This window comes from Hylobates moloch, unplaced genomic scaffold, assembly GCF_009828535.3.
Source record: "Hylobates moloch isolate HMO894 unplaced genomic scaffold, HMol_V3 SCAFFOLD_15, whole genome shotgun sequence".
Taxonomy (NCBI): domain Eukaryota; kingdom Metazoa; phylum Chordata; class Mammalia; order Primates; family Hylobatidae; genus Hylobates; species Hylobates moloch.
Window position 1 is genome coordinate 36,543,434 of NW_026652290.1, and position 21,939 is coordinate 36,565,372.

General features: G+C 45.4%; 1 protein-coding gene across 2 annotated transcripts in view; it reads left to right on the plus strand.

Moving 5' to 3' along the window:
* Positions 1-7,682: 7,682 nt before the first annotated feature.
* UXS1 (UDP-glucuronate decarboxylase 1) overlaps positions 7,683-21,939 on the plus strand; it is a 95,292-nt gene continuing 81,035 nt past the window's right edge. The window contains exon 1 of one of the 2 annotated variants that reach the window (XM_032176639.2): positions 7,683-7,870. In XM_032176639.2, coding sequence (XP_032032530.1) covers positions 7,777-7,870 — 94 coding nt within the window. In that variant the 5' untranslated portion in view covers positions 7,683-7,776. The remainder of the gene's footprint in view (positions 7,871-21,939) is intronic. The other variant, XM_032176641.3, reaches the window with a different exon arrangement.

The window sequence follows — 21,939 nt, forward strand, 5'->3', positions numbered from 1 at the left end:
AAGATCCCATGCTTGCATACCTTAGATATCATAAGGTCTGAAAAGTATGACTTAGTAGTGGCTAATACCTAATTCACAATTAACTGATTAATTCACTATTGCCTTATCATACAGTGGTTTGAGCAAAGCCCTAGGTCAGTTTTTAGGAATTCATTATGACTGGGCTCTCACACACAGCTCACACAGCTCATTGGTTATTTTAGTCTAGAATACAAGACCAGCCTTAGACTAGACAAGGAAGGAATTGCCTACATTATACGATATGGAGGCTTTTGTTCAAAACTATCTCCTCCATTGGCAGTTTTAGTACATAAAAATTCATGATGAAAGTATTGAACTGCAGGGAACTTGCCGATAGAACCATGAAAACCATGAATCATAGTTTCCCCCCAGTCCCTGTCCCACCCTGTCTCAACCACACAGGCATTACGAATATCACAGCACTTTCCTGTTGTGTCTGGATACCCTTCCTAATCCAGAGCTTCAGGCAACCCCACATTTCTACTGGAGTGGGCATGCATATAAGACCTATTTGTCAACTTTGAATTCTAGTCCAGGAGAATCATTAAAATACAAACACCTGGGAGGAAAAACAACTTTCAGTCTTCACTAACACCTCAGGAGGACCTGTCACCACAGCATATGACATGAGACTCTCATTTGATTACTCTTTCTCCCTGTTGATCTACACAATCAACCAGAATATCTGTCATTCAACTTCTAAAATAACCCTCAAAGTTATTCCTACGCCCTTTCCACCACAACTACTAGCTTTTCTCGCTCTTGTCCACTTGAATTGCCGCAGCAGCCTTCTATGCACGAGCTTCTCCTGAGACCACTCCCACTCCAGCCAATGCTGCTGGAAAACCTGCCTGGATGATGGGAGCTACTGCTTGAGACAGACAGTCACACCCCACTGTCTGTAGACAAAAGGCAAGATTCTTACCCTGGTCAGGTTTAAGAAGGTATTTTAAGGGTCTTTGGTGCGTCTTAGGGAGGGAACTGGATTTTCTTAGAAAATACTTTTATTAGCAGGTATAGATGAGGAAGGTAAGTCCTTCATGGGTATGGACAAAACGAGGGAAGACAAACTGCACAGCACAGGAATGAATAGGAGTTCCAGAGTTGGGGTGGGATGCAAGGTTGTGGGGAGAGCAGAGGAGAGGAAAGGGGTGTGTGTTTGTGTGTGTGTGTGTGTATTTGTGTGTGTGAAGGGAAAGGATAAAAATATGCACAGATGCCATCCCGTGGTCAAAGAAACAAGTGACACTGCTATACGTGTGTACCGGAATCGAATGATTTAGTAAATGGATGGCAGATGGTGGGAGCCAGGTTTAGGGAGATGATCCTAAAATGATCCATGTGGCAATGTATTAGAATTGGAGACCTCAGTAGGAACTCCTGTTTATAGATATGGATTGTTATCTATAGATATATTTGTTGCTATGTGTATATAAAAAGGTTAGTGCACATACACATATTTCTTTGCTCTATGAGCTAAGAACACCTAGAAGCAACAACACTCCAGTAGCACTAGCACACCTAGTACCCAAATCTTGGTTTCCAATACTATTCTCCAATAAAAGAAAACAGGGATCTTGGAGAAATGGCCGATTCTGGGACTGGGGCAGGAAATATACAAGATGAGTCTGGAGTTTCTTGTGAGTGCCAGGAAGTAAGAAAATGCTAAGACAAAAACAATAACCTAGAAACTCCACAATGATGGGAGTATGTCAAAGGGGCACAGAAGCCAACCAAAAGAGCTCCCTATAACATACACTGGCAGAATTTGAGTGATAAAATTACTAAAGTAGTACTGTATTATAACTCCAAGTATAAAATAAATATCCATGGGTCTATACTGATATAAATAAATGACGGAATAAATTAACAAAGGGAGAGAAGAGACAAACTCCTGTGCAGTAGAATTCCAAAGAATTTATGCAGATTCTCCACCCTCAAGGAAGGAAAGCATGATGCCCCACTCCCTGAGTGTGGGCTGCATATAGTGACTTCCTTCCAAAGAGTACAGTATGGAAAGGGATTAAAAAAAAGGGTAATTTTCCAGTGGAGAAACTTGATAAATACTACCTCAGTTGGCATTGATCTGATCAAGGTCCACATCAGCAGTCACAAATCATGTTGATAGTGCGAACCGTTGGTATGAAGTGATAAAAATCCCATACAGATGCAAGATATTAACAATATGGGAAAAATGGTATGGGGTATGTGGGAACTCTTTGCACCATCTTCTCAATTTTTCCATAATCTAAAACTGTTCTAAAAAATAAAGTATGTTTTTAAAAAAGACTCAAGAATGGAAATGTTAGATAAGCAATTTTAAGTTATTTATGATGCTATGATATTAAACCCATCTGTCTGCCTAAACTAGTAAGAAGATCTAGCATACTCACTCATCCTGGGGTGATGGTATGGTAGGAAATAAAGCAACAGGGCAGCAAGGCCTTGCATCTATCCTTCTCCTCAGACCTTAGGAAAGAGAAACATATGCTCCAGAAAGGGACTCCAATACCGGCTGGGTTGTCACTACCAACAGGAAAACTTTGGTGGCCATGGCACAGCTGGCATGGCAGGGAGGAGCAGCTTCATGGCAGGCACCTCAGAAGGAGGTCTGAGACCAAGCCTTCTTTCTCACCTTCATCAGAGGAGGATGTATCAATTGAGATCTAGTCAGGAAAACTATTGTAAGTATTTCAAACAGAAGAAATTTAATATAGAGGTTTGGTTCCAAAGATGTTGGCAGGGTTAAGAAGCACCAAAGGGAGAAGAGAGATTCTGAGGAAGCAAAAATGAAGGAAGTGATGCCCAGAGATCAGAAGCTGTCAGCTGCAGATCAGCTGAGAAGAGGGGCCTTGATAACAGGGGTCAACTTCAGAAAAGAAGCCCCAGCCTCCCTGGGGCTGCTGAGTCCAGAATCACCCCATCCTCACTGCAGCAAGTGCCAGCAACTACCAGCAGCCACTAGCCATGGCCGCGCTAGAAGAACTGACACAGAAGCATCTCTCATCTGCCCATTGATCTTCCTCTGGCGCCCTCTCTTGGCAGAGCATAACGGGAAGCCTGGAAGATGCAGTGAGCACACGCTAGGCCCAGCAGTGTTCAGAGTAGAGTGCAAAGATGAAGATGGAGGCTGACACTGCTAGTGAGTAGCCAGGAAAGAAAGTAACCCTTGATGAGGGTGTGATTGATGCCTAGTTTATACTAACCCTCATGGCCTTCCTTTCCAACATTATTTATACCTTCGCTTCTTTTTTTTTTCTTTTTTTCTGTGATGGAGTCTCACTCTACCAACAAGGCTGGAGTGCAGTGATGCGATCTCGGCTCACTGCAACCTCTGCCTCCTGGATTCAAGTGATTCTCCTGCCTCAGCCTCTCGAGTAACTGGGATTACAGGTGCCCACTACCATGCCCAGCTAATTTTTGTATTTTTAGTAGAGGGGGGGTTTCACCACGTTGGCCAGGCTGGTGTGAACTCCTGATCTCAGATGATCCACCTGCCTCAGCCTCCCAAAGTGTTGGGATTGCAAGTGTGAGCCACCATGCCTGGCCCATATACCTTTGCTTCTTGTTCTCTGCTCCTCCCGCCAGAGATCCCCAGTATTTCCTATGGTAACCTTTCCCTCCCCAGCATCCTTGCCTTTGCTATTTCCTGAGGGATGCCCCTGCCCAAGATGTATGAGTCCAAATCCTATACTACATCCCTTCAAATTCAGCTCATGTAGGTCCTGCTCTGCAAAGCTTTCTCTCTCTCACTGTTCTCATCTGCAAGCAGAAGTATGCTAGTTAAAAGAAAAAAAAAAAAGAATCCCTGCTATGTAGCAACTGTGTATTTCCATGGTGCAAATAATCCCAGAGGAACAGTTGCTAAATGTCAGCTCTTGTGAGCCTGTCAGCTGGTCCCGGCATGGCAAACCACAGTCCATGACCTGAAAGCATACTTTCCTGTTGTGAAATTCCTTAGCCATTCATGCGACCCTGTCCCACAGTGACCACTCACCACATTTTGCTATGAGTGATAGTCATTTCTGTGCAATTCTGCACTCAACTCCAGAAAAGCATCCTCACACAGGGAAAATCATGGCTTAAAATTCCAGCCCTACACTCCCAGCTCTGTGACTGGTAACCCTGTTACTTACCAAGCCAAGTAACTGGTAACGCTGCCAACTACCAAGTGTTGGGACACTTATCAAATGTTCAGAGCCTCAGTTTCCTCATCTATTAATGACAGCAGCAATGTAAATCAGTACAGCCATTAAGGAAGACAGTATAGAGGTTCCCGAAAAAATTAAACATACAACTACCTTATGATCCAGCAATTCCATTTCTGGGTATGTACCCAAAAGAACTGAAAGTGGGGTCTTAAAGAGATACTTGTACACCTGTGTTCACAGCAGCATTATTCACAATACCCAAAAGGTGGAAGCAAACTAGTTTTAGCTATCCCACCATCTATACATATATTAAAACATCATATGATACATCATAAATATATACAATTTTTGTTGATTTAAAAATTAATTTTAAAAAGTTTTTTTTTTTTTTTAAAGAGCAGCAACAACAGCAACCCTGCCCCACAGGGCTGTTACAAGAATTAAATGAGTGTATTAGTAGTTTTCACACTGCTATAAAGAACTGCTGGAGACTAGCTCATTTATAAAGGAAAGAGGTTTAATGGACTTGCAGTTCCGCATGGCTGGGGAGGCCTCAGGAAACGTACAATCACGGCAGAAGGTGGAGGGGAAGCAAGGACCTTCTTCATATGGTGGCAGGGGAGAGGAGAGAAATGCTGTGAAGGGGAAATTTCTAAACACTTTTAAAACCAGCCGGGTGTGGTGGCTCACACCTGTAATCCCAGCACTTTGGGAGGCAGAGGCAGGTGGATTACCTGAGGTCGAGTTCAAGACCAGCCTGACCAACATGGTGAAACCCCATCTCTACTAAAAATACAAAAATTAGCCAGGCGTGGTGGCAGGCACCTGTAATCCCAGCTACCTGGGAGGCTGAGGCAGGATAATTACTCGAACCCGGGAGGCAGAGGTTGCAGTGAGCTGACATTGTGCCACTGCACTCCAGCCTGGGCAACAGAGTGAGACTGTCTCAAAAAAAAAAATGCCATTGGCTCTCATGAGAACTCCCTTACTATCAGGAGAGCAGCATAAGGAAAACCACCTCCATGATCCAGTCACCTCTCATCAGGTCCTTCCCTTGACATGTGGGGATTACAATTTGAGATGAGATTTGGGTGGGGACATAGAGCCAAACCATATCAATGAGATAACAATGAAAGTGCATTGCATAACAGTCCCTGGCACATTGTAGAGGTTTAATAAATGTTAATTTTCTCCACTCCTCAGGCTTTAAACAGTCTAGAAGTCATATTACAATTCATTTTTTAATTACCCTGAGTGTCAAAAATACTACCTTTGTAACTTGTTCAAAAATATGTAACCGCTCAAAAATATTGTTGTTAACCTATCCACTGGAAATATGAGGGGGTTGACAGTAAGGGGAGGGGGCGGGGAGGGATGAGCCCAGAACCTGCGGGGGAAGTGGGGATGGGCTGGGAAGAAACAAGGGAGGCAAGGAGCACAGGGAAATGGTGCTGCCTATGCCCAAGATCCCCAGAGGAGCTTGGAGGACCTCTTTGGCATCTCCCTCCCTCAGGCCTTCTTACCTCCACTGGATGCACACTTACTATTGCTTACTTTTTAATTCTGGCTGTGGCTGAGCTGGACACCAGCGTCCTGGGACACCAACCGCCTTCTGGGTGGCAATAATGACAGCAGCAGCTATTTCAACTGCAGCTGCTAATGGTATTTCCATATACTTAATCCCTCAGGGCACAAGTTGGCAATAGTGTCCAGCAGCAGAAAAAAATGCTAACTGGGAATGCTGGGCTTAAGGAGTTTAGTACAGAAATGGCAAATACCCCACAATTTCTGACCTTTTTCATCTAATAGGATACCTATCAACTAAACCCTACCTAAAACCTAAAATGCTTGAAATCCACCTAGAAGCTTCAGTCTGATTTTGCCCGTAGGTCAAGTGTTAATGAACTCTTCTTTTCTTCCATTTCTGCTCCTCATCTTTAATCTAAAAACCACGGAGTCATGGAATGGGAAAGGCCTAGAGCTCCACTTGCTCTAGTTCTCTTTTCAAAAACCATAGGTCTAAGGCAAACCCAGAAAGCCAGCCACGAGGAAATGCAGACTTACAGACAAAATCAATTTGTTCCAAACTGGCGTGCTCTGGGGGTCTGGCCCTTCTGGGAACCCAGGGCTCAGGCTCCCATGCCAGGTGTTGTTTCACTTGGCAGCCTCCTTGGACACGTCAGAGTCAGGGAGCTGGGCTTCTCGAAAGAAGTCCACTCCATCTATGGGCAGAATGCACAGCAGGGGCAATCCGCCTTAGCAAACCGCTCAGTCTGTTTCCTCCTAGTCAGGGATTCTCAATAGGTTTAGGGGAGGGGTAGGATGGAGGGAGGTTTTATCATAATCACAGCATTTGCACTATAGTTTGAGAGATGTAACATAAAGCTGCTGCTTTAGTACCAGCTGCCATATTTCTTTTTCTTGGAGGTTTCTAATAAATCTAAAGGAGGGTGTTCTATTAAGTTTAGCAAAATGGCCTGAGGTTCCAAGAGGTAGGAGAGCTGCTGCTGACTTCAATTTCTCCGTATAGCTGAAGATGAGCTCTTGAAGCCTGCAGATCCCAAATCCGGGATCTCTCTTAATGTGGCATCACACACATCTGTGTGTACCTGTCTTTTTTTTCCTCCATGGGACCAGCTCTCTGCACATCCAACGACAAACCTCCGATTATCTGTGGATCTTTTGATACATCTCCTTGCTTGTAATCATCATTTGATAAATGCTTTTTAAACACAGGTGCCTCCTATGCAATCAGTACAGCACTCATAAAACAGATATACTCAACAAAAAGATTGAATGAAACACGACGACATGTTCAGGGTTTTTCTCTAGGCAGAGACAGCACAATTTCATCTTTTCTTTTCCTAGTCTATCCTAAATTAATATACTTAGCACTGCTTTTTAAAATAATAATAAAAGACTTATTAAAAGAAAGGCACCCCAGTTGATCATAGCCAAGGAAAAAAAACGCAGCCAGTTTTTAGTTCGGCAAGATTTAGGGGATTTATCATTTTCGCTGCCGATATTCTAACTAAAAAAAGCCAACTAGACAGCCCAAAGAACGAGGCAACTTTCTGAGGCAGGCATTCAACTTCTAAGGCTCGGCCAAGTTTAGCAAATAAGTTTCATTTCACGGCAACACCAGAATGCCCACCGCGTGCCCCCCGCCGGGCGAGGCTCGGAAACTGGCCACCCGGGTCGTGCCCTTGGGTTAGAGACGCACCTCAGGGAAACAAACCCAGCCGTACCTCCTGGCTGGCGCCCGCGCGCTCTAACTCGGGGAAAACAGACCGGAACGCGCATGCGCCGCGCCGTGCCGCACCGCCCACCAGCCCTCCAGGCCACATTCTTCGAAAAACCAGGGAAGAAAGGCGGCAACTGCGCCTGCGGGGAGAGAAGCCGGCGGGGTGGGGGCGGAGCCGGAGGAAGGGGGTGGAGGCGCGCGTGCGCGTTGATCTCGCCAGCAGGAAGCCCGGCGCGCGGGGGCGGGGTCGCGCGGCGGCAGGAGGCGGGGCTCTCGGGGCGCTGCCGCTGCCGCCGCCGCGCATTGTGCAGCAGGCGGGCCCCCGCGCGGCAGGGCCCTGGACCCACGCGGCTCCCGGGGATGGTGAGCAAGGCGCTGCTGCGCCTCGTGTCTGCCGTCAACCGCAGGAGGATGAAGCTGCTGCTGGGCATCGCCTTGCTGGCCTACGTCGCCTGTGAGTGCGCGCCCGCTGCCAGCTGGGGAGCCCCATTCATTCCCCGGCGCCGCGGTGGGCCGGGCGGCTGTGGTGCGGGGCCCCGAGGCGGCCCTGCAGCCCCGCGTTGCTCCCCGCCCCGGGCGGGCCCGGCGCTTTCTGCTCCCACCCCTTTCCACTCTTGCAGTAAAGCGGGCCAACTTGGGCGCACACCCCCAACCGCTTAGGCCCGGGCGCGGAACCCGGGCGGAGGGGCCCCTGGGCGGAGGGGCCCCTAGCCCTCCTCAGGCGGCCCCAGGTCCCTGCCTCCTGCCCGGGCGCGGGGGACTCGGCGGCGGCGCTGTCGTCCACGTCGCGCTGGGAGCCAGCGAGGGTCCGGGTCGGCGACTCCGGAGCGTGCCGCGTGGGAATACCCTTGGGGACACCCGAGGTCGCGCCGCGGTGTTGGTTAAGTCGGATAAAAATACTGTGGCCATTGGCAGAGCCCCCACTCCGACTGTTTGCTCCTCAGGAAAATTACTCAGCGTTTAACTCTTGGGGAGCCAAGTGTGGGCGGCCCCCCGCCCGCGGCCGTGCCCAGGTGTCGGGGCGCACGGGCACCCCCATTCTAGGTTTTCCCCCGGGGCTCGGCGGCCGGGCCAAGCAGGCAGGCAGCTCGGTGGCCGGGCAGGGCGTGCCTGCAGCTTCGCCGTGCGCGGGTCTAGTTTCTGTCATCGCTCACAGCGTGCTGCCTGGAGACAGGGCAGGAGGGGCACTTCGCAGGCAGGTGGTCGGCCCTCTGCTTATTAGGGAAGTCAGAAACCGTCCTTTTAAAGATGTATTCGTTGGGAATATGTTTTAATTGCTGCTATTAATACGTTACCAAGTACCAAAATTGGTCTAGAAATAGCTCCCAGTGTGAGCTGCGTTTGAATGCCAGCCACCCAGACACACACTGAAATGAAATCACCTGCTAACCTGTTGAGTTACCAAGATCTGATTCCCGAGGTTAGTGGGTACTTCACTTGTCTGAAGTGACTTCAGTTGAGCTCTAGGAAGGCAAGTATGAGTAGATCCAGCCTGTCTGCTACAGCCCAGCTGTTCAGGAGGTGGAGCTGGAAAACCCCAGCAGGACTCCGGGTTGCTAGGGGAGGTTTCAGGCCTCGGATGGGTGTTAGATGTGTGTAGTTTTGCAAGGGAGGAAGAACTAGTCTGAAGTGTGTGTGGTCAATCTTGAGTAAGAAAGCTGAGACCCAAGAGGAAAGACCATTTAAAGTTGAATAACTATTATTATGGCGGTAATACTACCTGCATTTGTTGAGTGCTTAACTGTGTGAGTCATGATTCTTAGTGCCATTGTCTCAATCATTCAGCAACCCTGGGAAATCGGTACTATAATGATTCCTATTTTAGAGGTGAGGAAGTTAAGGCCAAGAGAGATTAGGAAATTTATGGATGATCACACAGATAGTAAGAGAAGGAGGGCCAAAATTTGAACCCAGAAAGGCCTGGGAGCAGGAGCTAGAACCCAGGTCTTCGGACAGCAGTTTCAATGTTTATTTTGGGGGTATTCTATAGTTGCTGCAAGGGTTTAGAATTAATAAAATAGAGCATTTATGGAGCCATGGGAAGTTTTGGTTTTGTTTTGTTTTTTTTTGAGACGGAGTCTCGCTCTGTCGCCCAGGCTGGAGTGCAGGGGCGCGATCTCGGCTCACTGCAAGCTCCGCCTCCCGGGTTCACGCCATTCTCCTGCCTCAGCCTCCTGAGTAGCTGGGACTACAGGCGCCCGCCACCACGCCTGGCTAATTTTTTGTATTTTAAGTAGAGACGGGGGTTTCACCATGTTAGCCGGGATGGTCTTGATCTCCTGACCTCGTGATCCGCCTTTCTCGGCCTCCCAAAGTGCTGGGATTACAGGCGTGAGCCACCGTGCCCAGCAGGAAAGTTTTTTTACCCAATCATTCATCTGACCAGGAAATCTTACCAAGTCCTTACTGTTGTTGCTGAACTTGGCACCAGGAGACACCATGGGGTGCTAAAACTTACCTGGTCTGTGCTGTTATGGTACAGACCATATATACCACATAGTGTAGCACATTGGTTCTCAGACTTAAGCATGCATCAGAATCAATAGGGTTTTTTTAAAAAAACACAGACTGCTTGTCTCCCACCTCAAGTTTCTGATTCAGTTGGTCTGGGATGTGGCCCGAGAATCTGCATCACTAATAGGTTGTTCTGTATGCTGTTGCTGTGACCTGACCCCACTTTGAGACCCACTGGCCAGGATGGTGAGGTGGGCATGAATTGGAAATGAAGGTTAAATTGCAAACTGGTGTGAGGAAAAGGAATGCATGAGAACTGTGTCAGGAACTCCTGAGTGAGAGCAATCAGGTACGTTTGTTTTCTTGAGGAATCAAAAAGTGAGCTGAGAATGGAAGGCTTATGTAGGAGTTAACAGGGAAGTCATAGGAGAGAGTGTGTTCTAGGAGGAGCAGTGTGTGCAGAGGTCCTGCGGCAGCCAAGAGCAGGCAGTATTCTAGGAATGCAAAGAAGGATGGTATTGTTGGAGTGTGAAAACAAAATTCCAGCCATGAGGCTGCCCAGGCAGACAGGGGCCAGAGCAGGCTGGCAGGCAGGCAGGGGGTGCAGCCCACGACATAGGTGATTTTAGCAATGAGGGGTTTGACACAAGGTGGATGCAGTGTTAGTAAGGAGCAGGTATGCTAAGTCTGAGCCACTCTGCAGGGAAAAATGTTACAGGGCTTGTGACTGATAACACCCAAGGACGCTGAAAATGTAGTCCCTCAACCGTGATGTCTGTGTTTTCTAATCTCTGCTTTTCCTAATTAGTAATCTTGCCCTCCCTGTTACAAGTAAAATCTCACCACTGTTTGAAAAAACTGTCCATACTTCCCAATTATATACACCCTCACTGTTAGCCAGCCTCCGTTGCAGAAATGCCCTCCCTGTTTCGGGAACAGAACTCAAGTTCTGTTAGCCTTTCACCTACTCCTTACGCCTTTCCCAAAGTCTTTGTTACCTACTCTGGCCCTGAGTCTCCTCCTTGATACCACATAACTCTTCTTCATGTCTTGGGGTTGACCACCTGTCAACTTGTCAATGTGCTACACTATGTGTGTATTGTACTTGAGTTCTTTCCCATTCATATGTTGGCTTTTTTTTTCTCAATGAAATCCCAATTCTGAGGACAGGGATTGTGTCTTATGTGTTTCAGCCTTTGAAGCATTTATAGCAGTGCTAATGGCTCATTGAAAGAACTCAGTTTCTACCCTTTGTACTGAATCAAAAATCAGGCCAACCTACTAGGTAGCTCCTGGGCAGACTCGGCTTGAATTACCTTTAACGTATTATTTTTTTAACATGCATATAGTGTAAAAAGTTAAATAGCCTCTGCAGGGCCAAACAGTATCCCCTGTCACCATTTCCCTCTCCCCAGAAGCAGGCACTTTACTTCTTTTTCTTTTCTTTTTTTTTTTTTGATTCAGAGTTTCGCTTTTGTCACCCAGGCTGGAGTACAATGGCATGATTTCGGCTCACTGCAACCTTGGCCTCCTGGGTTCAAGCGATTCTCCTGCCTCAGCCTCCTGAGTAGCTGGGATTACAGGCACGCGCCACCATGCCCAGCTAATTTTGTATTTTTAGTAGAGACAGGTTTCTCCATGTTGGTCAAGCTGGTCTCAAACTCCTGACCTTAGGTGATCCGCCCGCCTCGGCCTCCCAAAGTGCTAGGATTACAGGTGTGAGCCACTGCGCCCAGCACTTAGGCATTTCACTTCTTCTAGTTGATTATTTTGGTATTTATCGTCATGCCATTGAATCACCTGGCTTCCTGATTTTTCAGTTGTAGATATTACCTAGTGACTTTGTTCTTTGGGAGATGATTTTTATCTTCTCTTTGCCCCTGTACATGCTTTCCACCCTCCTATATAGATGTGGTACAATCTCACGGAGCTCAACATGCAGTGTTTACAAGCATGACTATGTAAATGCTGTTCCTAGTGAGTCATGTTGTACGTTACTTTTTGTTTTCTCCAGCGAATAATTGGCTGGTGTTCTAATTTGCTTGCTTTCTATGTAGTATGACAGATCCACCTCCAAACTCTTTGCCAGTTGTTGCGTGTTCCACCACGATGTTCATGAGCATCAGGATGCCCCTCTGTCAGCACCCCTTCCTGAAGAAGGGCCCCGAAGCCTTCTACTGCAACTTGTGCATGCATCTGAGGATCAGCTGCCAGCCTCACCACCTGCACCCACATCAGCCTGGACCTGCCCACGGCAGGGCTTCTGTTTCCTGACTTCCTCTTCCTGACTCCCTGTTGTTTCACTCCCTGGTTTGGATGTGATGGGAGGTGAATTTTGAGACTTTACTCATAAGTATATTTTCTGCCTTCATGTCTGATAGATTGATAGTGTAGAATTTTAGAAAAAAAGTTCCTTTAGAATTTTTGAAGCATTGGTCCAGTGCTTTTTGGCCTCCAGTATTGTTGAAGAATTTCAAGCCAGTCCTTTTCTTTCTGAAGATTGTAGCATCTTCCTTTCGGATCTGGTCGTCAGTGTTCACCACACATGTCCAGCCCCCTGTCCCCCAGGCTCTTGGTAGGATTGCCCTCCCTTCCTCACTCCCTGAGCTTGATGGCCTCACATGGTTGCTGTGCCAGTGGCCTGCCCAGGAGCTGAGCGGAAGTGCTACTTCCACTTCTGGGCCTGCACTTAGCTGCGAATGTAAGTTGCTGCCAGAGTTTTCCTTCCCTTTAGTTTGGTTCTGAACTCAGCTTGACAATGATGATACTCAGCTTGCGGAACCCCCTCCCACCCATGCTATGACCCTGTTTGATTGAAATAAACTTGAAGAATAAATCTTTGTTGTTGTAGGCCTCTGAGGGCTTTTGGGCTGCTCATTGCTGCAGCTTAACAATGCCTGCCCTGACTGGTACATTCATGGTGTTCCAAGATCCACAGTGCTAGGCCTTGGTGTATTTTATCCAGCATGTTGGGCATTTTTTGTGCCCTGGCAATCCAGAAACACTTATTCTTCAGTTCTGGGAATTTTCTTGAATTATTCTTTGGTGATTTTTTCCCCTCTCATTTTCTATTTCATCTCTTTCTGGAACTACTACTATTCTGATATAGGATTGCTGGACCAATCCTCTTCTTCCCTATTTTTGACCATTTTAAGGTTGTTGCGCTTTTGGGAAGTACTCCTCGTTTTTGTATTTAGACTCTTCTGGTGATTTTTTTTTTACATTTTATTTTTGCCATACTTTTTCATGTATAAGAGTTCTTTTTTGTTCTGTGAACTTTTTTTAAAAACTAAAACATGGTCTTCATTTCGTGGTATATTCTCTTGATTTTTAAAAAATTTGTTTTCTTTTCTCCTTACTGAAGGATCTCTTTCCTCTAGGCTGCCTTCCCATTTCTGTGTGAGGCTCTCCTCCGATGGCCTGCCCATGTTTAAGAGTGGGGGAGTCTGGGGATGGGCAGTGCCTGCTGTGAGCTGAACCTTTCCTTGTTGGGGCCTTCTGAGCTTAGTGCTGCGGGTTGGTCCTCCTAGGCTGTTGTCACAAGACTCTCCCTGGTCCCTGCAGGAAGGGGAGGCTTGGCTGCCTGCATCCTGGAACCCAGTGAGCGAGGGCTATGGCCTAATTAGCAACCTGATTGTCCCAGGGGGATCTGTGCTCCTCTGTCAGAGACCCTGATTCTACCCTCTCCAGAGATGGAGCCACTTGTCTTCTGCCAGGGCGGGACAGGAGCTGGAAGTTGTCCTGCTTCTTAGATATTTTTGAAAATTAGACATCCTGTCTCTGCTGACTCCACATCCATTGCAGATGCGCCAGGCCTGGCTAGTTCTTGACCCTAAGTATAAATGGGCCATTCCACTGCCCACCCACGTCCGTGCCCTCTCCGTGTCCCCATATTCACCTATCTTCTTTTTCCCATCCAGCAGCATTTTGCTGTCTGTTCTCCCTTCCCCTTCTCCCTGTCCACGTGGATTGATTCCTTAAACAACAAGAACAAAAAAAAAAAGTCAGGGAGGAGGGATATGGAGAGAGGGGCAGGGAGAAAAATAGATTGCCTATATTCAAAAAAAGAAAAGAAATCAAAGACAAAAGACATTTTCTGATATTGTAGTTGGGTTTAGGAGCCATTATCTTTTTCACCTTTGGCCTTTGAAAATTAGAGTTGAGGCTGGACGTGGTGGCTCATGCCTGTAATCCCGGCATTTTGGGAGGCCAAGGCAGGTGGATCAACTGAGATCAGGAGTTTGAGACCAGCCTGGCCAACATGGTGAAACCCCGTCTCTACTAAAAATACAAAAAATTAGCTGGGCGTGGTGGCAGGCACCTGTAATCCCCAGATACTCAGGAGGCTGAGGCAGGAGAATCTCGTGAACCCGGAGGTGGCAGAAGTTGCAGTGGGCCAAGATCGTGTCATTGCACTCCAGCCTGGGCAACAAAAGAGAAACTCCATCTCAAAAAAAAAAAAAAAAGGAAATTAGAGTTGTGACATCTAGTAACATTTATGTAATTTTTGGTGTTTTGTGGATTTTGTTGTAGTGACATTTTAGTTGTGGTACCTTTCTTTCCTGTCAGTGTTACTTAACAAGAAAAGAGACAAAACCTGAAAACCATATGAAAGAGTGTTTTATGTGTCTTAGTTTTGTGTTTATGGTAACAGACTTCAAACTTCTCTGAGATTGGGACTTTGGTTACAGTATAGTTTTGCCCTTAATATAACCAGCTCCCGCATGATTGGCAATTGCCCTCATAAATTCACTCGGGACACAATTGTTAGCCTCTGCCTTGGAGGATGTGCAGCAAGTTAGATATCACTGTGACACCAGAGGACCCTGGGGGAGAGGAGACAGCCAAAATCCAACAACCTAGTACCAGTGGCATTCCCAGGCTGACCCGAGCATGAGATCAGCTTGGATTTGTCAAATGCAGGTTCCTAGGATCCTCCTAGGCCTGTAGGAGCCTGAGGGTTGGAGGTACAACCTGGAAATTGTGAATTTTCAACATTTTCAAACTTTCAGATTTTCTATCTTTTCTACTAAAAGAATGTTTTAGTGAACACCCAAATACTCTCTGCCCAGATTCACCAGATGCCTACATTTTTTCCACATTTGTCTTTCTGTTACTTTTTTGGTATATATTTTATATATACTTTTTTTGTTGAAATATTCGAAAGGTGCAGACATAACAGTACTTCACCTTCAAGTACTTTACATATATCTCCTAAGAATAAAGGTATTTTTCTATATAATCTCATTACCATTATCACACTCTAAATCTTATCTAAGATATAGTCTATATTTAAATTTCCCCCCATTGTACCATAAATGACTTTGATAGCCTTTCTGAGATTTTTTTTTTTGCTTCTGTTTTTTTGAGACAGGGTTTCAATCTGTGCCCAGGCCAGAATGCAGTGGCACGATCTTAGCTCACTGCAGCCTCAAAATCCTGGGCTCAGGTGATCCTCCTGCCTCAGGCTCCGGAGTAGCTGGGACTACAGGTGTGTGCCACCACACCCAGCTAATTAAAAAAATTTTTTTTGTTTAGTTTAAAATCTAGGACCCAGTCAAGATTTACATGTTGCGTTTGGTTTTATGTCTCTAAATTTCTGGAGCCATAGTAGCCTGATTATTTTTTGTTTGATTGTTTCTCATGACATTTACCTATATGTGTGTGTGTGTGTGTGTATACATATTTATGTGTATTCATGTATATATGTGTGTGTGTGTAGATGTATATATATAAAAGCCCAGAGCAGTTTTCCTATAAATGTCCCACATTCTGGATTTGTCTGTTTCCTTATGATTAAATTCAGTTAAACATTTTTATAACAGTGCTTGCTAATTGGTGTCATTGGGAACATGTAGTGTCTGGGCTGGTCCCACTTGACAGTGTTCAGTGTGACCCCTGGAAGGAATGGCCTCTATGCTGCTTCATTTTGAAGGTACATTTTTGCAGTATGCAATCTGTGGAGTGATTCTTGCCACCTGTGTGAATATCTTGTTCTCCAGCCAGTGCATTTCATGTCCATTGATGATCCTTGCCTGGACCAATTTTTATGTTGGGGGTTGCAGTTAGTGATTTTCTAATTTTGTAAATCTTTTGATAGTTATTAACTGGTGGTGTTTTGAAAAGAACTTTCCCTCCCTCTTTCTTCTCTCACTGTATTAGTTTCCCGTGGCTGCTGTAACAAATTACTCCAAAATAGGTGCCTTTGAAACAGGAGATATTTATTATTTCTAAGTCTGGTGGCCAGAAGTCTGAAATCAAGGTGTTGGCAAGGCTGAGCTCCCTCGGAAGGCTCCTCTGTGGCTCCAGAGTTTCTTGTCTTTTGCCTGCACTGCTCCAGCCTCTGCGGTGACATGGCCGCCTCCTTTTCTGTCTGCTAAATCTCTCCTGGGTGTTTCTTATAAGAACATACGTCACTAGATTTAGAGTCCAACTGGATAGTCTGGGATGATCTTTTTGTCTTGAGATGTTTAATTACAGCTAAAAAGATCTTTTTTCCAAGTAAGATAACAATCACAAATTCTAGGAATTGGGATGTGGACATATTTTAGGGGGCACCGTTAAACTCATGGCGATCTTTCTTTAATCACTGTGGACCCGTAGCTTCTTTTAGTCTTTGGGCACTTCCTTAATGTCTAGATGTTTCAGGCTCATCTTGTTCTTTTTCTGCCCCAAACCTGGAATCAACTTCCTCTCCAAGGAGCCAGAATTGAATGGAATCATTGGCCACTTGCTTGGTGTCTAGAGAATGGGAGAATTGGTTGGTAGTATGGGAAAAGCACACGCATGTGGTATCAGAAGTGTTCTGTAGGTAGAAACAGGGTTTAAGACTTGGGCATCTTTATTTTCAACAATTTTCCCATTTTCCACCATAGTTCCTAAGAAAACGGACAAGGTAAAGTAGTCAAGGTAAAGTGCTGAGTACCATGAGAGAAATGAGATCTGGGACTTGGAGAGAACGGATGCCCTTAAGACCTGGGGCATTGAGTTGGCATTTAGCAGAAGGATACAATTTGGGCAGTGGAGTTGAAGGTGAAAGTGATGGAATGAGCAGAGGCTGGAGTGGCACAATGCCAGGAGCAGGAGTCTTTGTGGCCCATAAAGGCAGAACGTGGAAGTCTCACCTGACATAAACTTGATTTAATGAGATGAGTAAGCCCTCCATAAGAATTTGTGCAGCATGAGAGGGATTTTGATGAACATGCCTGAAGTGTTCAGACATTAGGGTAGGGCAAAGTTGAATCAGTTTTGCATTTTGGGGTTGGCCAGTGTGGCCTGAAATGTGCTTTGTGGTGTGCATGTCTCCTGAGCTGCCTACCTTTTGTAGATATGTGACTGAATTCTAGTCCTGATATATGATACGTATGGTACTTCTGTTCAGGCCAGTGCTGTGATCTGAATGTTTGTGTCCCCTGGAATTCATATGTTGGAACCTAATCCCTGAAGTGATGGCATTAAGAGGTGGGGTATTTGGGAGGTGATTAGGTCAGGAGGCAGAGCCCTCATGGATGGGATTAGTGTCTTTTTAACAGAGGCCCAAGGGAGTTCATTCCTCCCTTCCACCATGTGAGGATACAGCAAGAAGGCACTGTCTGTGAATAGGAAGTGAGCCCTCACCACCCGTGTCTTGATCTTGGACTTTCCAGCCTTCAGAACTGTGAGAAACAAATTCCTGTTTGTTAGCCACCCACTGTGTAGTATATTTGTGGTAGCAGCCTGAACATGGACTAAGACAGCTGAGAAGTCAAGAATATGTCTCATGTGAAGTTGGAGAGCTTTCACAAATAAATGTTGAATAGGTGAGGCCAGTTATCAGATTCTTCATGTGTACTAAATCCACATTAATGTCTATTGCAAATTTCTTTTTTTGCTTTTTGTCTTACAAATATGACAGGTCCTAGGAATTACCTGAAGGGTAAATGTGGGGAGGAGTAATTCAGGGTCAGCCCTTTCCTTTTTCTTTTTATACATTTATTTTTTTCTGAGACAGAGTTTCTCTCTGTTGCCCAGGCTGGAGTGCAGTGGTGCGATTTTGGCTCACTGCAACCTCTGCCTCCCGGGTTCCAGCATTTCTCCTGCCTCAGCCTCCTGAGTAGCTGGGATTACAAATGTGCGCTGCCACGCCCGGCCTAATTTTTGTATTTTTAGTAGAGATGAGGTTTCACCATGTTGGCCAGGCTGGTCTCGAACTCCCGACCTCAGGTGATCCACCCACCTCGGCCTCCCAAAGTGCTGGGATTAGAGGCGTGAGCCACTGTGCCTGGAGGGATCATCCCTTTTCTGAATAAAGTGGTCTCACCCTGATTCAGCTCACCCTATCACGTGGTGCAAGCTTTCTAACCTTCTGTTTCAATTTTTTTTTTCCATTTGTAAAATGAAAATACTCTGGTTTCTTTTGCCTTGCAGGTAAAAATAATTTGTTTTAAATACTGTGAGGAATTGAAGGGATTTCTCTAAAGAGATGATAGCTTCACTTGATGAGCCTCAAGGGAAAAAAGGTGTGGGTGTGTGTGTTGTAAAGTAACCTGCAACATGGAGGGACTCCTTCCAGGCAGGAAGGGCAGTGAAGGCCAGCAAGTGGGAACTTCTTCTCCGAGGGGGGCTGAGGGTTTCCTCATCACCCTGCATTTAGAAGGGCCAAGAGTGAATTTGGAGTTAATCCATCAGTTTCTTTTCGGTTAAGCTTTTTAGAGTTGCTGTAACCAAAATAAATAAGTGAAGTAAAGCAACAGCAGAAAACATTTGAACTTCAAAGCAGTCTTTTTCAGAGGGAGTCTGGATGTGCTAGAAAAGGAAAACAATTTTGTTAGGGTGGTGAGATCTTGGAATGTTATTCTTAGTATCTTTGAATATTTTTATAGTATTTTTAGAAATTGAAAGCAAAGCATGCTGGTTCTAAGTTAGAATTTGGTTGACGTATATACTGGGGGTGACCTTGTTTTTTAAAAAAAAAAAATAAATAAAAAAGACTTGAGCAGGCAGCTGGGTTTTATCAGCAACAGAACATTGGTGGTGTAGGATAGTTTGGTTGTAACCAAGGGAAAGAACCAAGTTATTCTGACACTCATCAAAGGGGCTAGTGATGGCTCTGGTGGAAATGGCCATTAGCTGTGAATAATGGATCCTCATAAACAGGGCTTCTCAGCAAAACTCATATATTGCCAAATCTGGATCGTTTTCTTTTTTTCCTTTTGGTTTCTTTTGCTGTTCTGTGGAATTTAATTCTGATTCCCTGCTCCCTTACCCCAATGTATCCTACTTACTGCCCTCCTTAGGCTTCACCTTGCCTGCGTTCCCACCCCACCCCCACCCACCAGTGTAGATGCTGAAATGCAGCCCTCACTTTGCGCAGGAGAGGCAGCACCCGACTATCCTACAGTGAGGCATGAAGAGGGGAGATGTTCTCTCCATTTCGTAGATGGGGAAACTGAGGCACAAAGAATGAGCCCAGAGCACTGACAACCCTCTGGGTTGGGGCGCAACTGCGGTGGCTGAGGATCGTGCCCGTGGGTGCTGTGGTTTGGAGGTGGCCCTCCTAGATCCCTCTCTCACCTTCTTTCCCTTTCTGCCCTTTCTGAACACAAAATGAAAAGGCTCGCTTAAAACCATTATTAAAACTTTTTAAACTCCCTTTTGAAAATTACAAAATACAGGAGAAATAAGAAAACAAGGTGCTCAATGAGGAAAAGCTAGAGAATGAAGTGCATAGAAGAGAAAAATCCCAAACCTCATAATTTCTGCATATTAAATTGCCTTCCCATCTAGACATAGCGCCTAGCTTTTCTTTACCAAGCTTGTTTAAGCCGCGACCTGCGGACTGCATGTGGCCCAGGACAAATTCATAAACTTTCTTAAAACATTATGAGTTTTGTTTTGCTTTTTTTGCCCATCAGCTATTGTTAGTGTTATATGTGACCCAAGACAATTATTTTTCCAGTGTGGCCCAGGGATTCCAAAAGATTGGACACCTGTACTTTAGACAGACCTTTCTTTTGGTCCTCAGGAAAGTTTTGTAATTTCTTTCTTTTGTGAAGTGTATTTCCATCAAGTTTCTCTTTAGCATTCATTCTACATCAAGATCAAGTATCAAATATATTACTAACAAAACTTTTTAACGGTAAGCAATAAAATGAGCCCTGAAGTCATAATCCATCTTTTAAAAAAATTTCTCCTTTGCCTTTTGCATTAATCCTTAAGCTGTATACATTTTTTGCATCTTGTTCTTAACTTTTAGAAAGTGCCCTACTTTCTGAAAGAAATAATAGAGCTTTACATGTTATGTCAGATCCTAGCATTAGCACTCCTGGGTTTCTTAGATCATAGTAGTTCCTCCTAAAAGTTTTGGTGAGAAGTCTGAATTTACTTTTTCTTCTTAACTAGTATGGATTTTTTTTTTAATTAATTTTTTTTTTTTTTTTTTTTTGAGACGGAGTCTCACTCTGTAGCCCAAGCTGGAGTGCAGTGGCGCCATATCGGCTCACTGCAACCTGCCCTCCTGAGCTCAAGTGATTCTGGTGCCTCAGTCTCCTGAGTAGCTGAGACTACAGGCGCACGCCACCGTGCCCAGCTAGTTTTTTGTATTTTAGTTGAGACAGGGTTTCACCATGTTGCCCAAGGTGGTCTCAAACTCCTGAGCTCAGGTGATCTGCCTGCCTTGACCTCCCAAAGTGCTGGGATTACAGGCGTGAGCCACCGCACCCCGCTTGCCCCAGCTTTCTTTGCCTTAGGCATTCTAAAAATAGATTCATCAACGATTATTCTCAAACCTAATCGGTGGTGCTCGCTGGAGCCTGCTGAGAAGGGAGCATGTGCTGGGAGCTGGGGCCTGTCAGCAGTTTTCAGAGAGGAAGCCGCACTCGATGGTGAGGTTCCAGAGCCCTGCCCTGAGCCAGGGACGTGATCGGCAGCGGGGAAGAAGAGTACAGGGCTGCTGAGCGATGTGCCTGTAAGGATGAGGGCCCTGATGCTTAGCCTCACTGGTGACAGGCGTGGAAGGGATGAAACTCCAGTGACCTCTCTGCAGCCCACCCTGTGGGATGCCCCCATGAGCTAGGAGGGATTCCCTCCCCTTGGTTTCCCTCTTTTTCTTTAATAAATCTGTTCATTCCATCAGAAAACTAAGGACATTTGTTCATTTGGTAACCTTAGGGGAAGTATATTTCATTTTCCATTGTTATTGTTTGAGGTAAAATATTGTCACATTTCCTTAGGTGGAGCCTACATCTCTTTAAGTAGAAAAAGGCAAAAGAAATAGCATGGCAACATTTTCTACCATGCCACACCAGGCATCATTGATATTTGCGAAGTTGGGAGGAGAGGAGGAAGGAGAGTCCATTTCTTGTCATTTGATATTTGTCTGTAGTAATTTGTAGGATCAAAGCCCATTTTTGCTTTCTGGGGTTCAGAAGTGGTCTGGAATTTTTCTATTTCTTTCTCCCTATTCTCCCCAAATTTGATGCTTTGATGCTATCCTCTGGTATTTCAGATGAAGAGATGTTTTGTGCTTGTTAAATGGTGACACTGGACTAGAACCTCGAGTGAAATGTGTGAGTGCAACGTGTTTGCAAGTTTATTGGTGTCCTGCTTCCAGTGACAGAAAGTACTTGATTTTCTCAGGTGGAGATGTGCAGATAGTGTATCTTATTTCCACTCTAAGAATTAGTCACATAATTGTTACTTAAGTACTTATTGCAGAGCTTTCTCTCTGTAGTATTTTTGGAGCCAAATCCTAAGTTGAGGTGGAGAACCTGGGAAGGTACTTGGTGGTTAAGAGTAGTTTATAATTTGGATAGTGAGATGCAAGAGTCATTGATATTTTACATATCTTTCTGGGGCTTAGTTTTAATTCATAATTTTAACAATCAAACAATCTGGAAGTGTATGGAAAGCATCGGTCCCTTCCAGCTAATCCCGTTGACCTTCCCGTGGGTTACTGGTTGTTTCCTTTGCATTGTACCATTTGTAGAATGTCTTAGGTGCTTTTAAAATGTAAATGGTTTTATGCCCTTGATTTTTCTGTGCTTTGCTTCTTTACTTTATATGTGAAGGAAATCTTTCTTTTTTGAGACG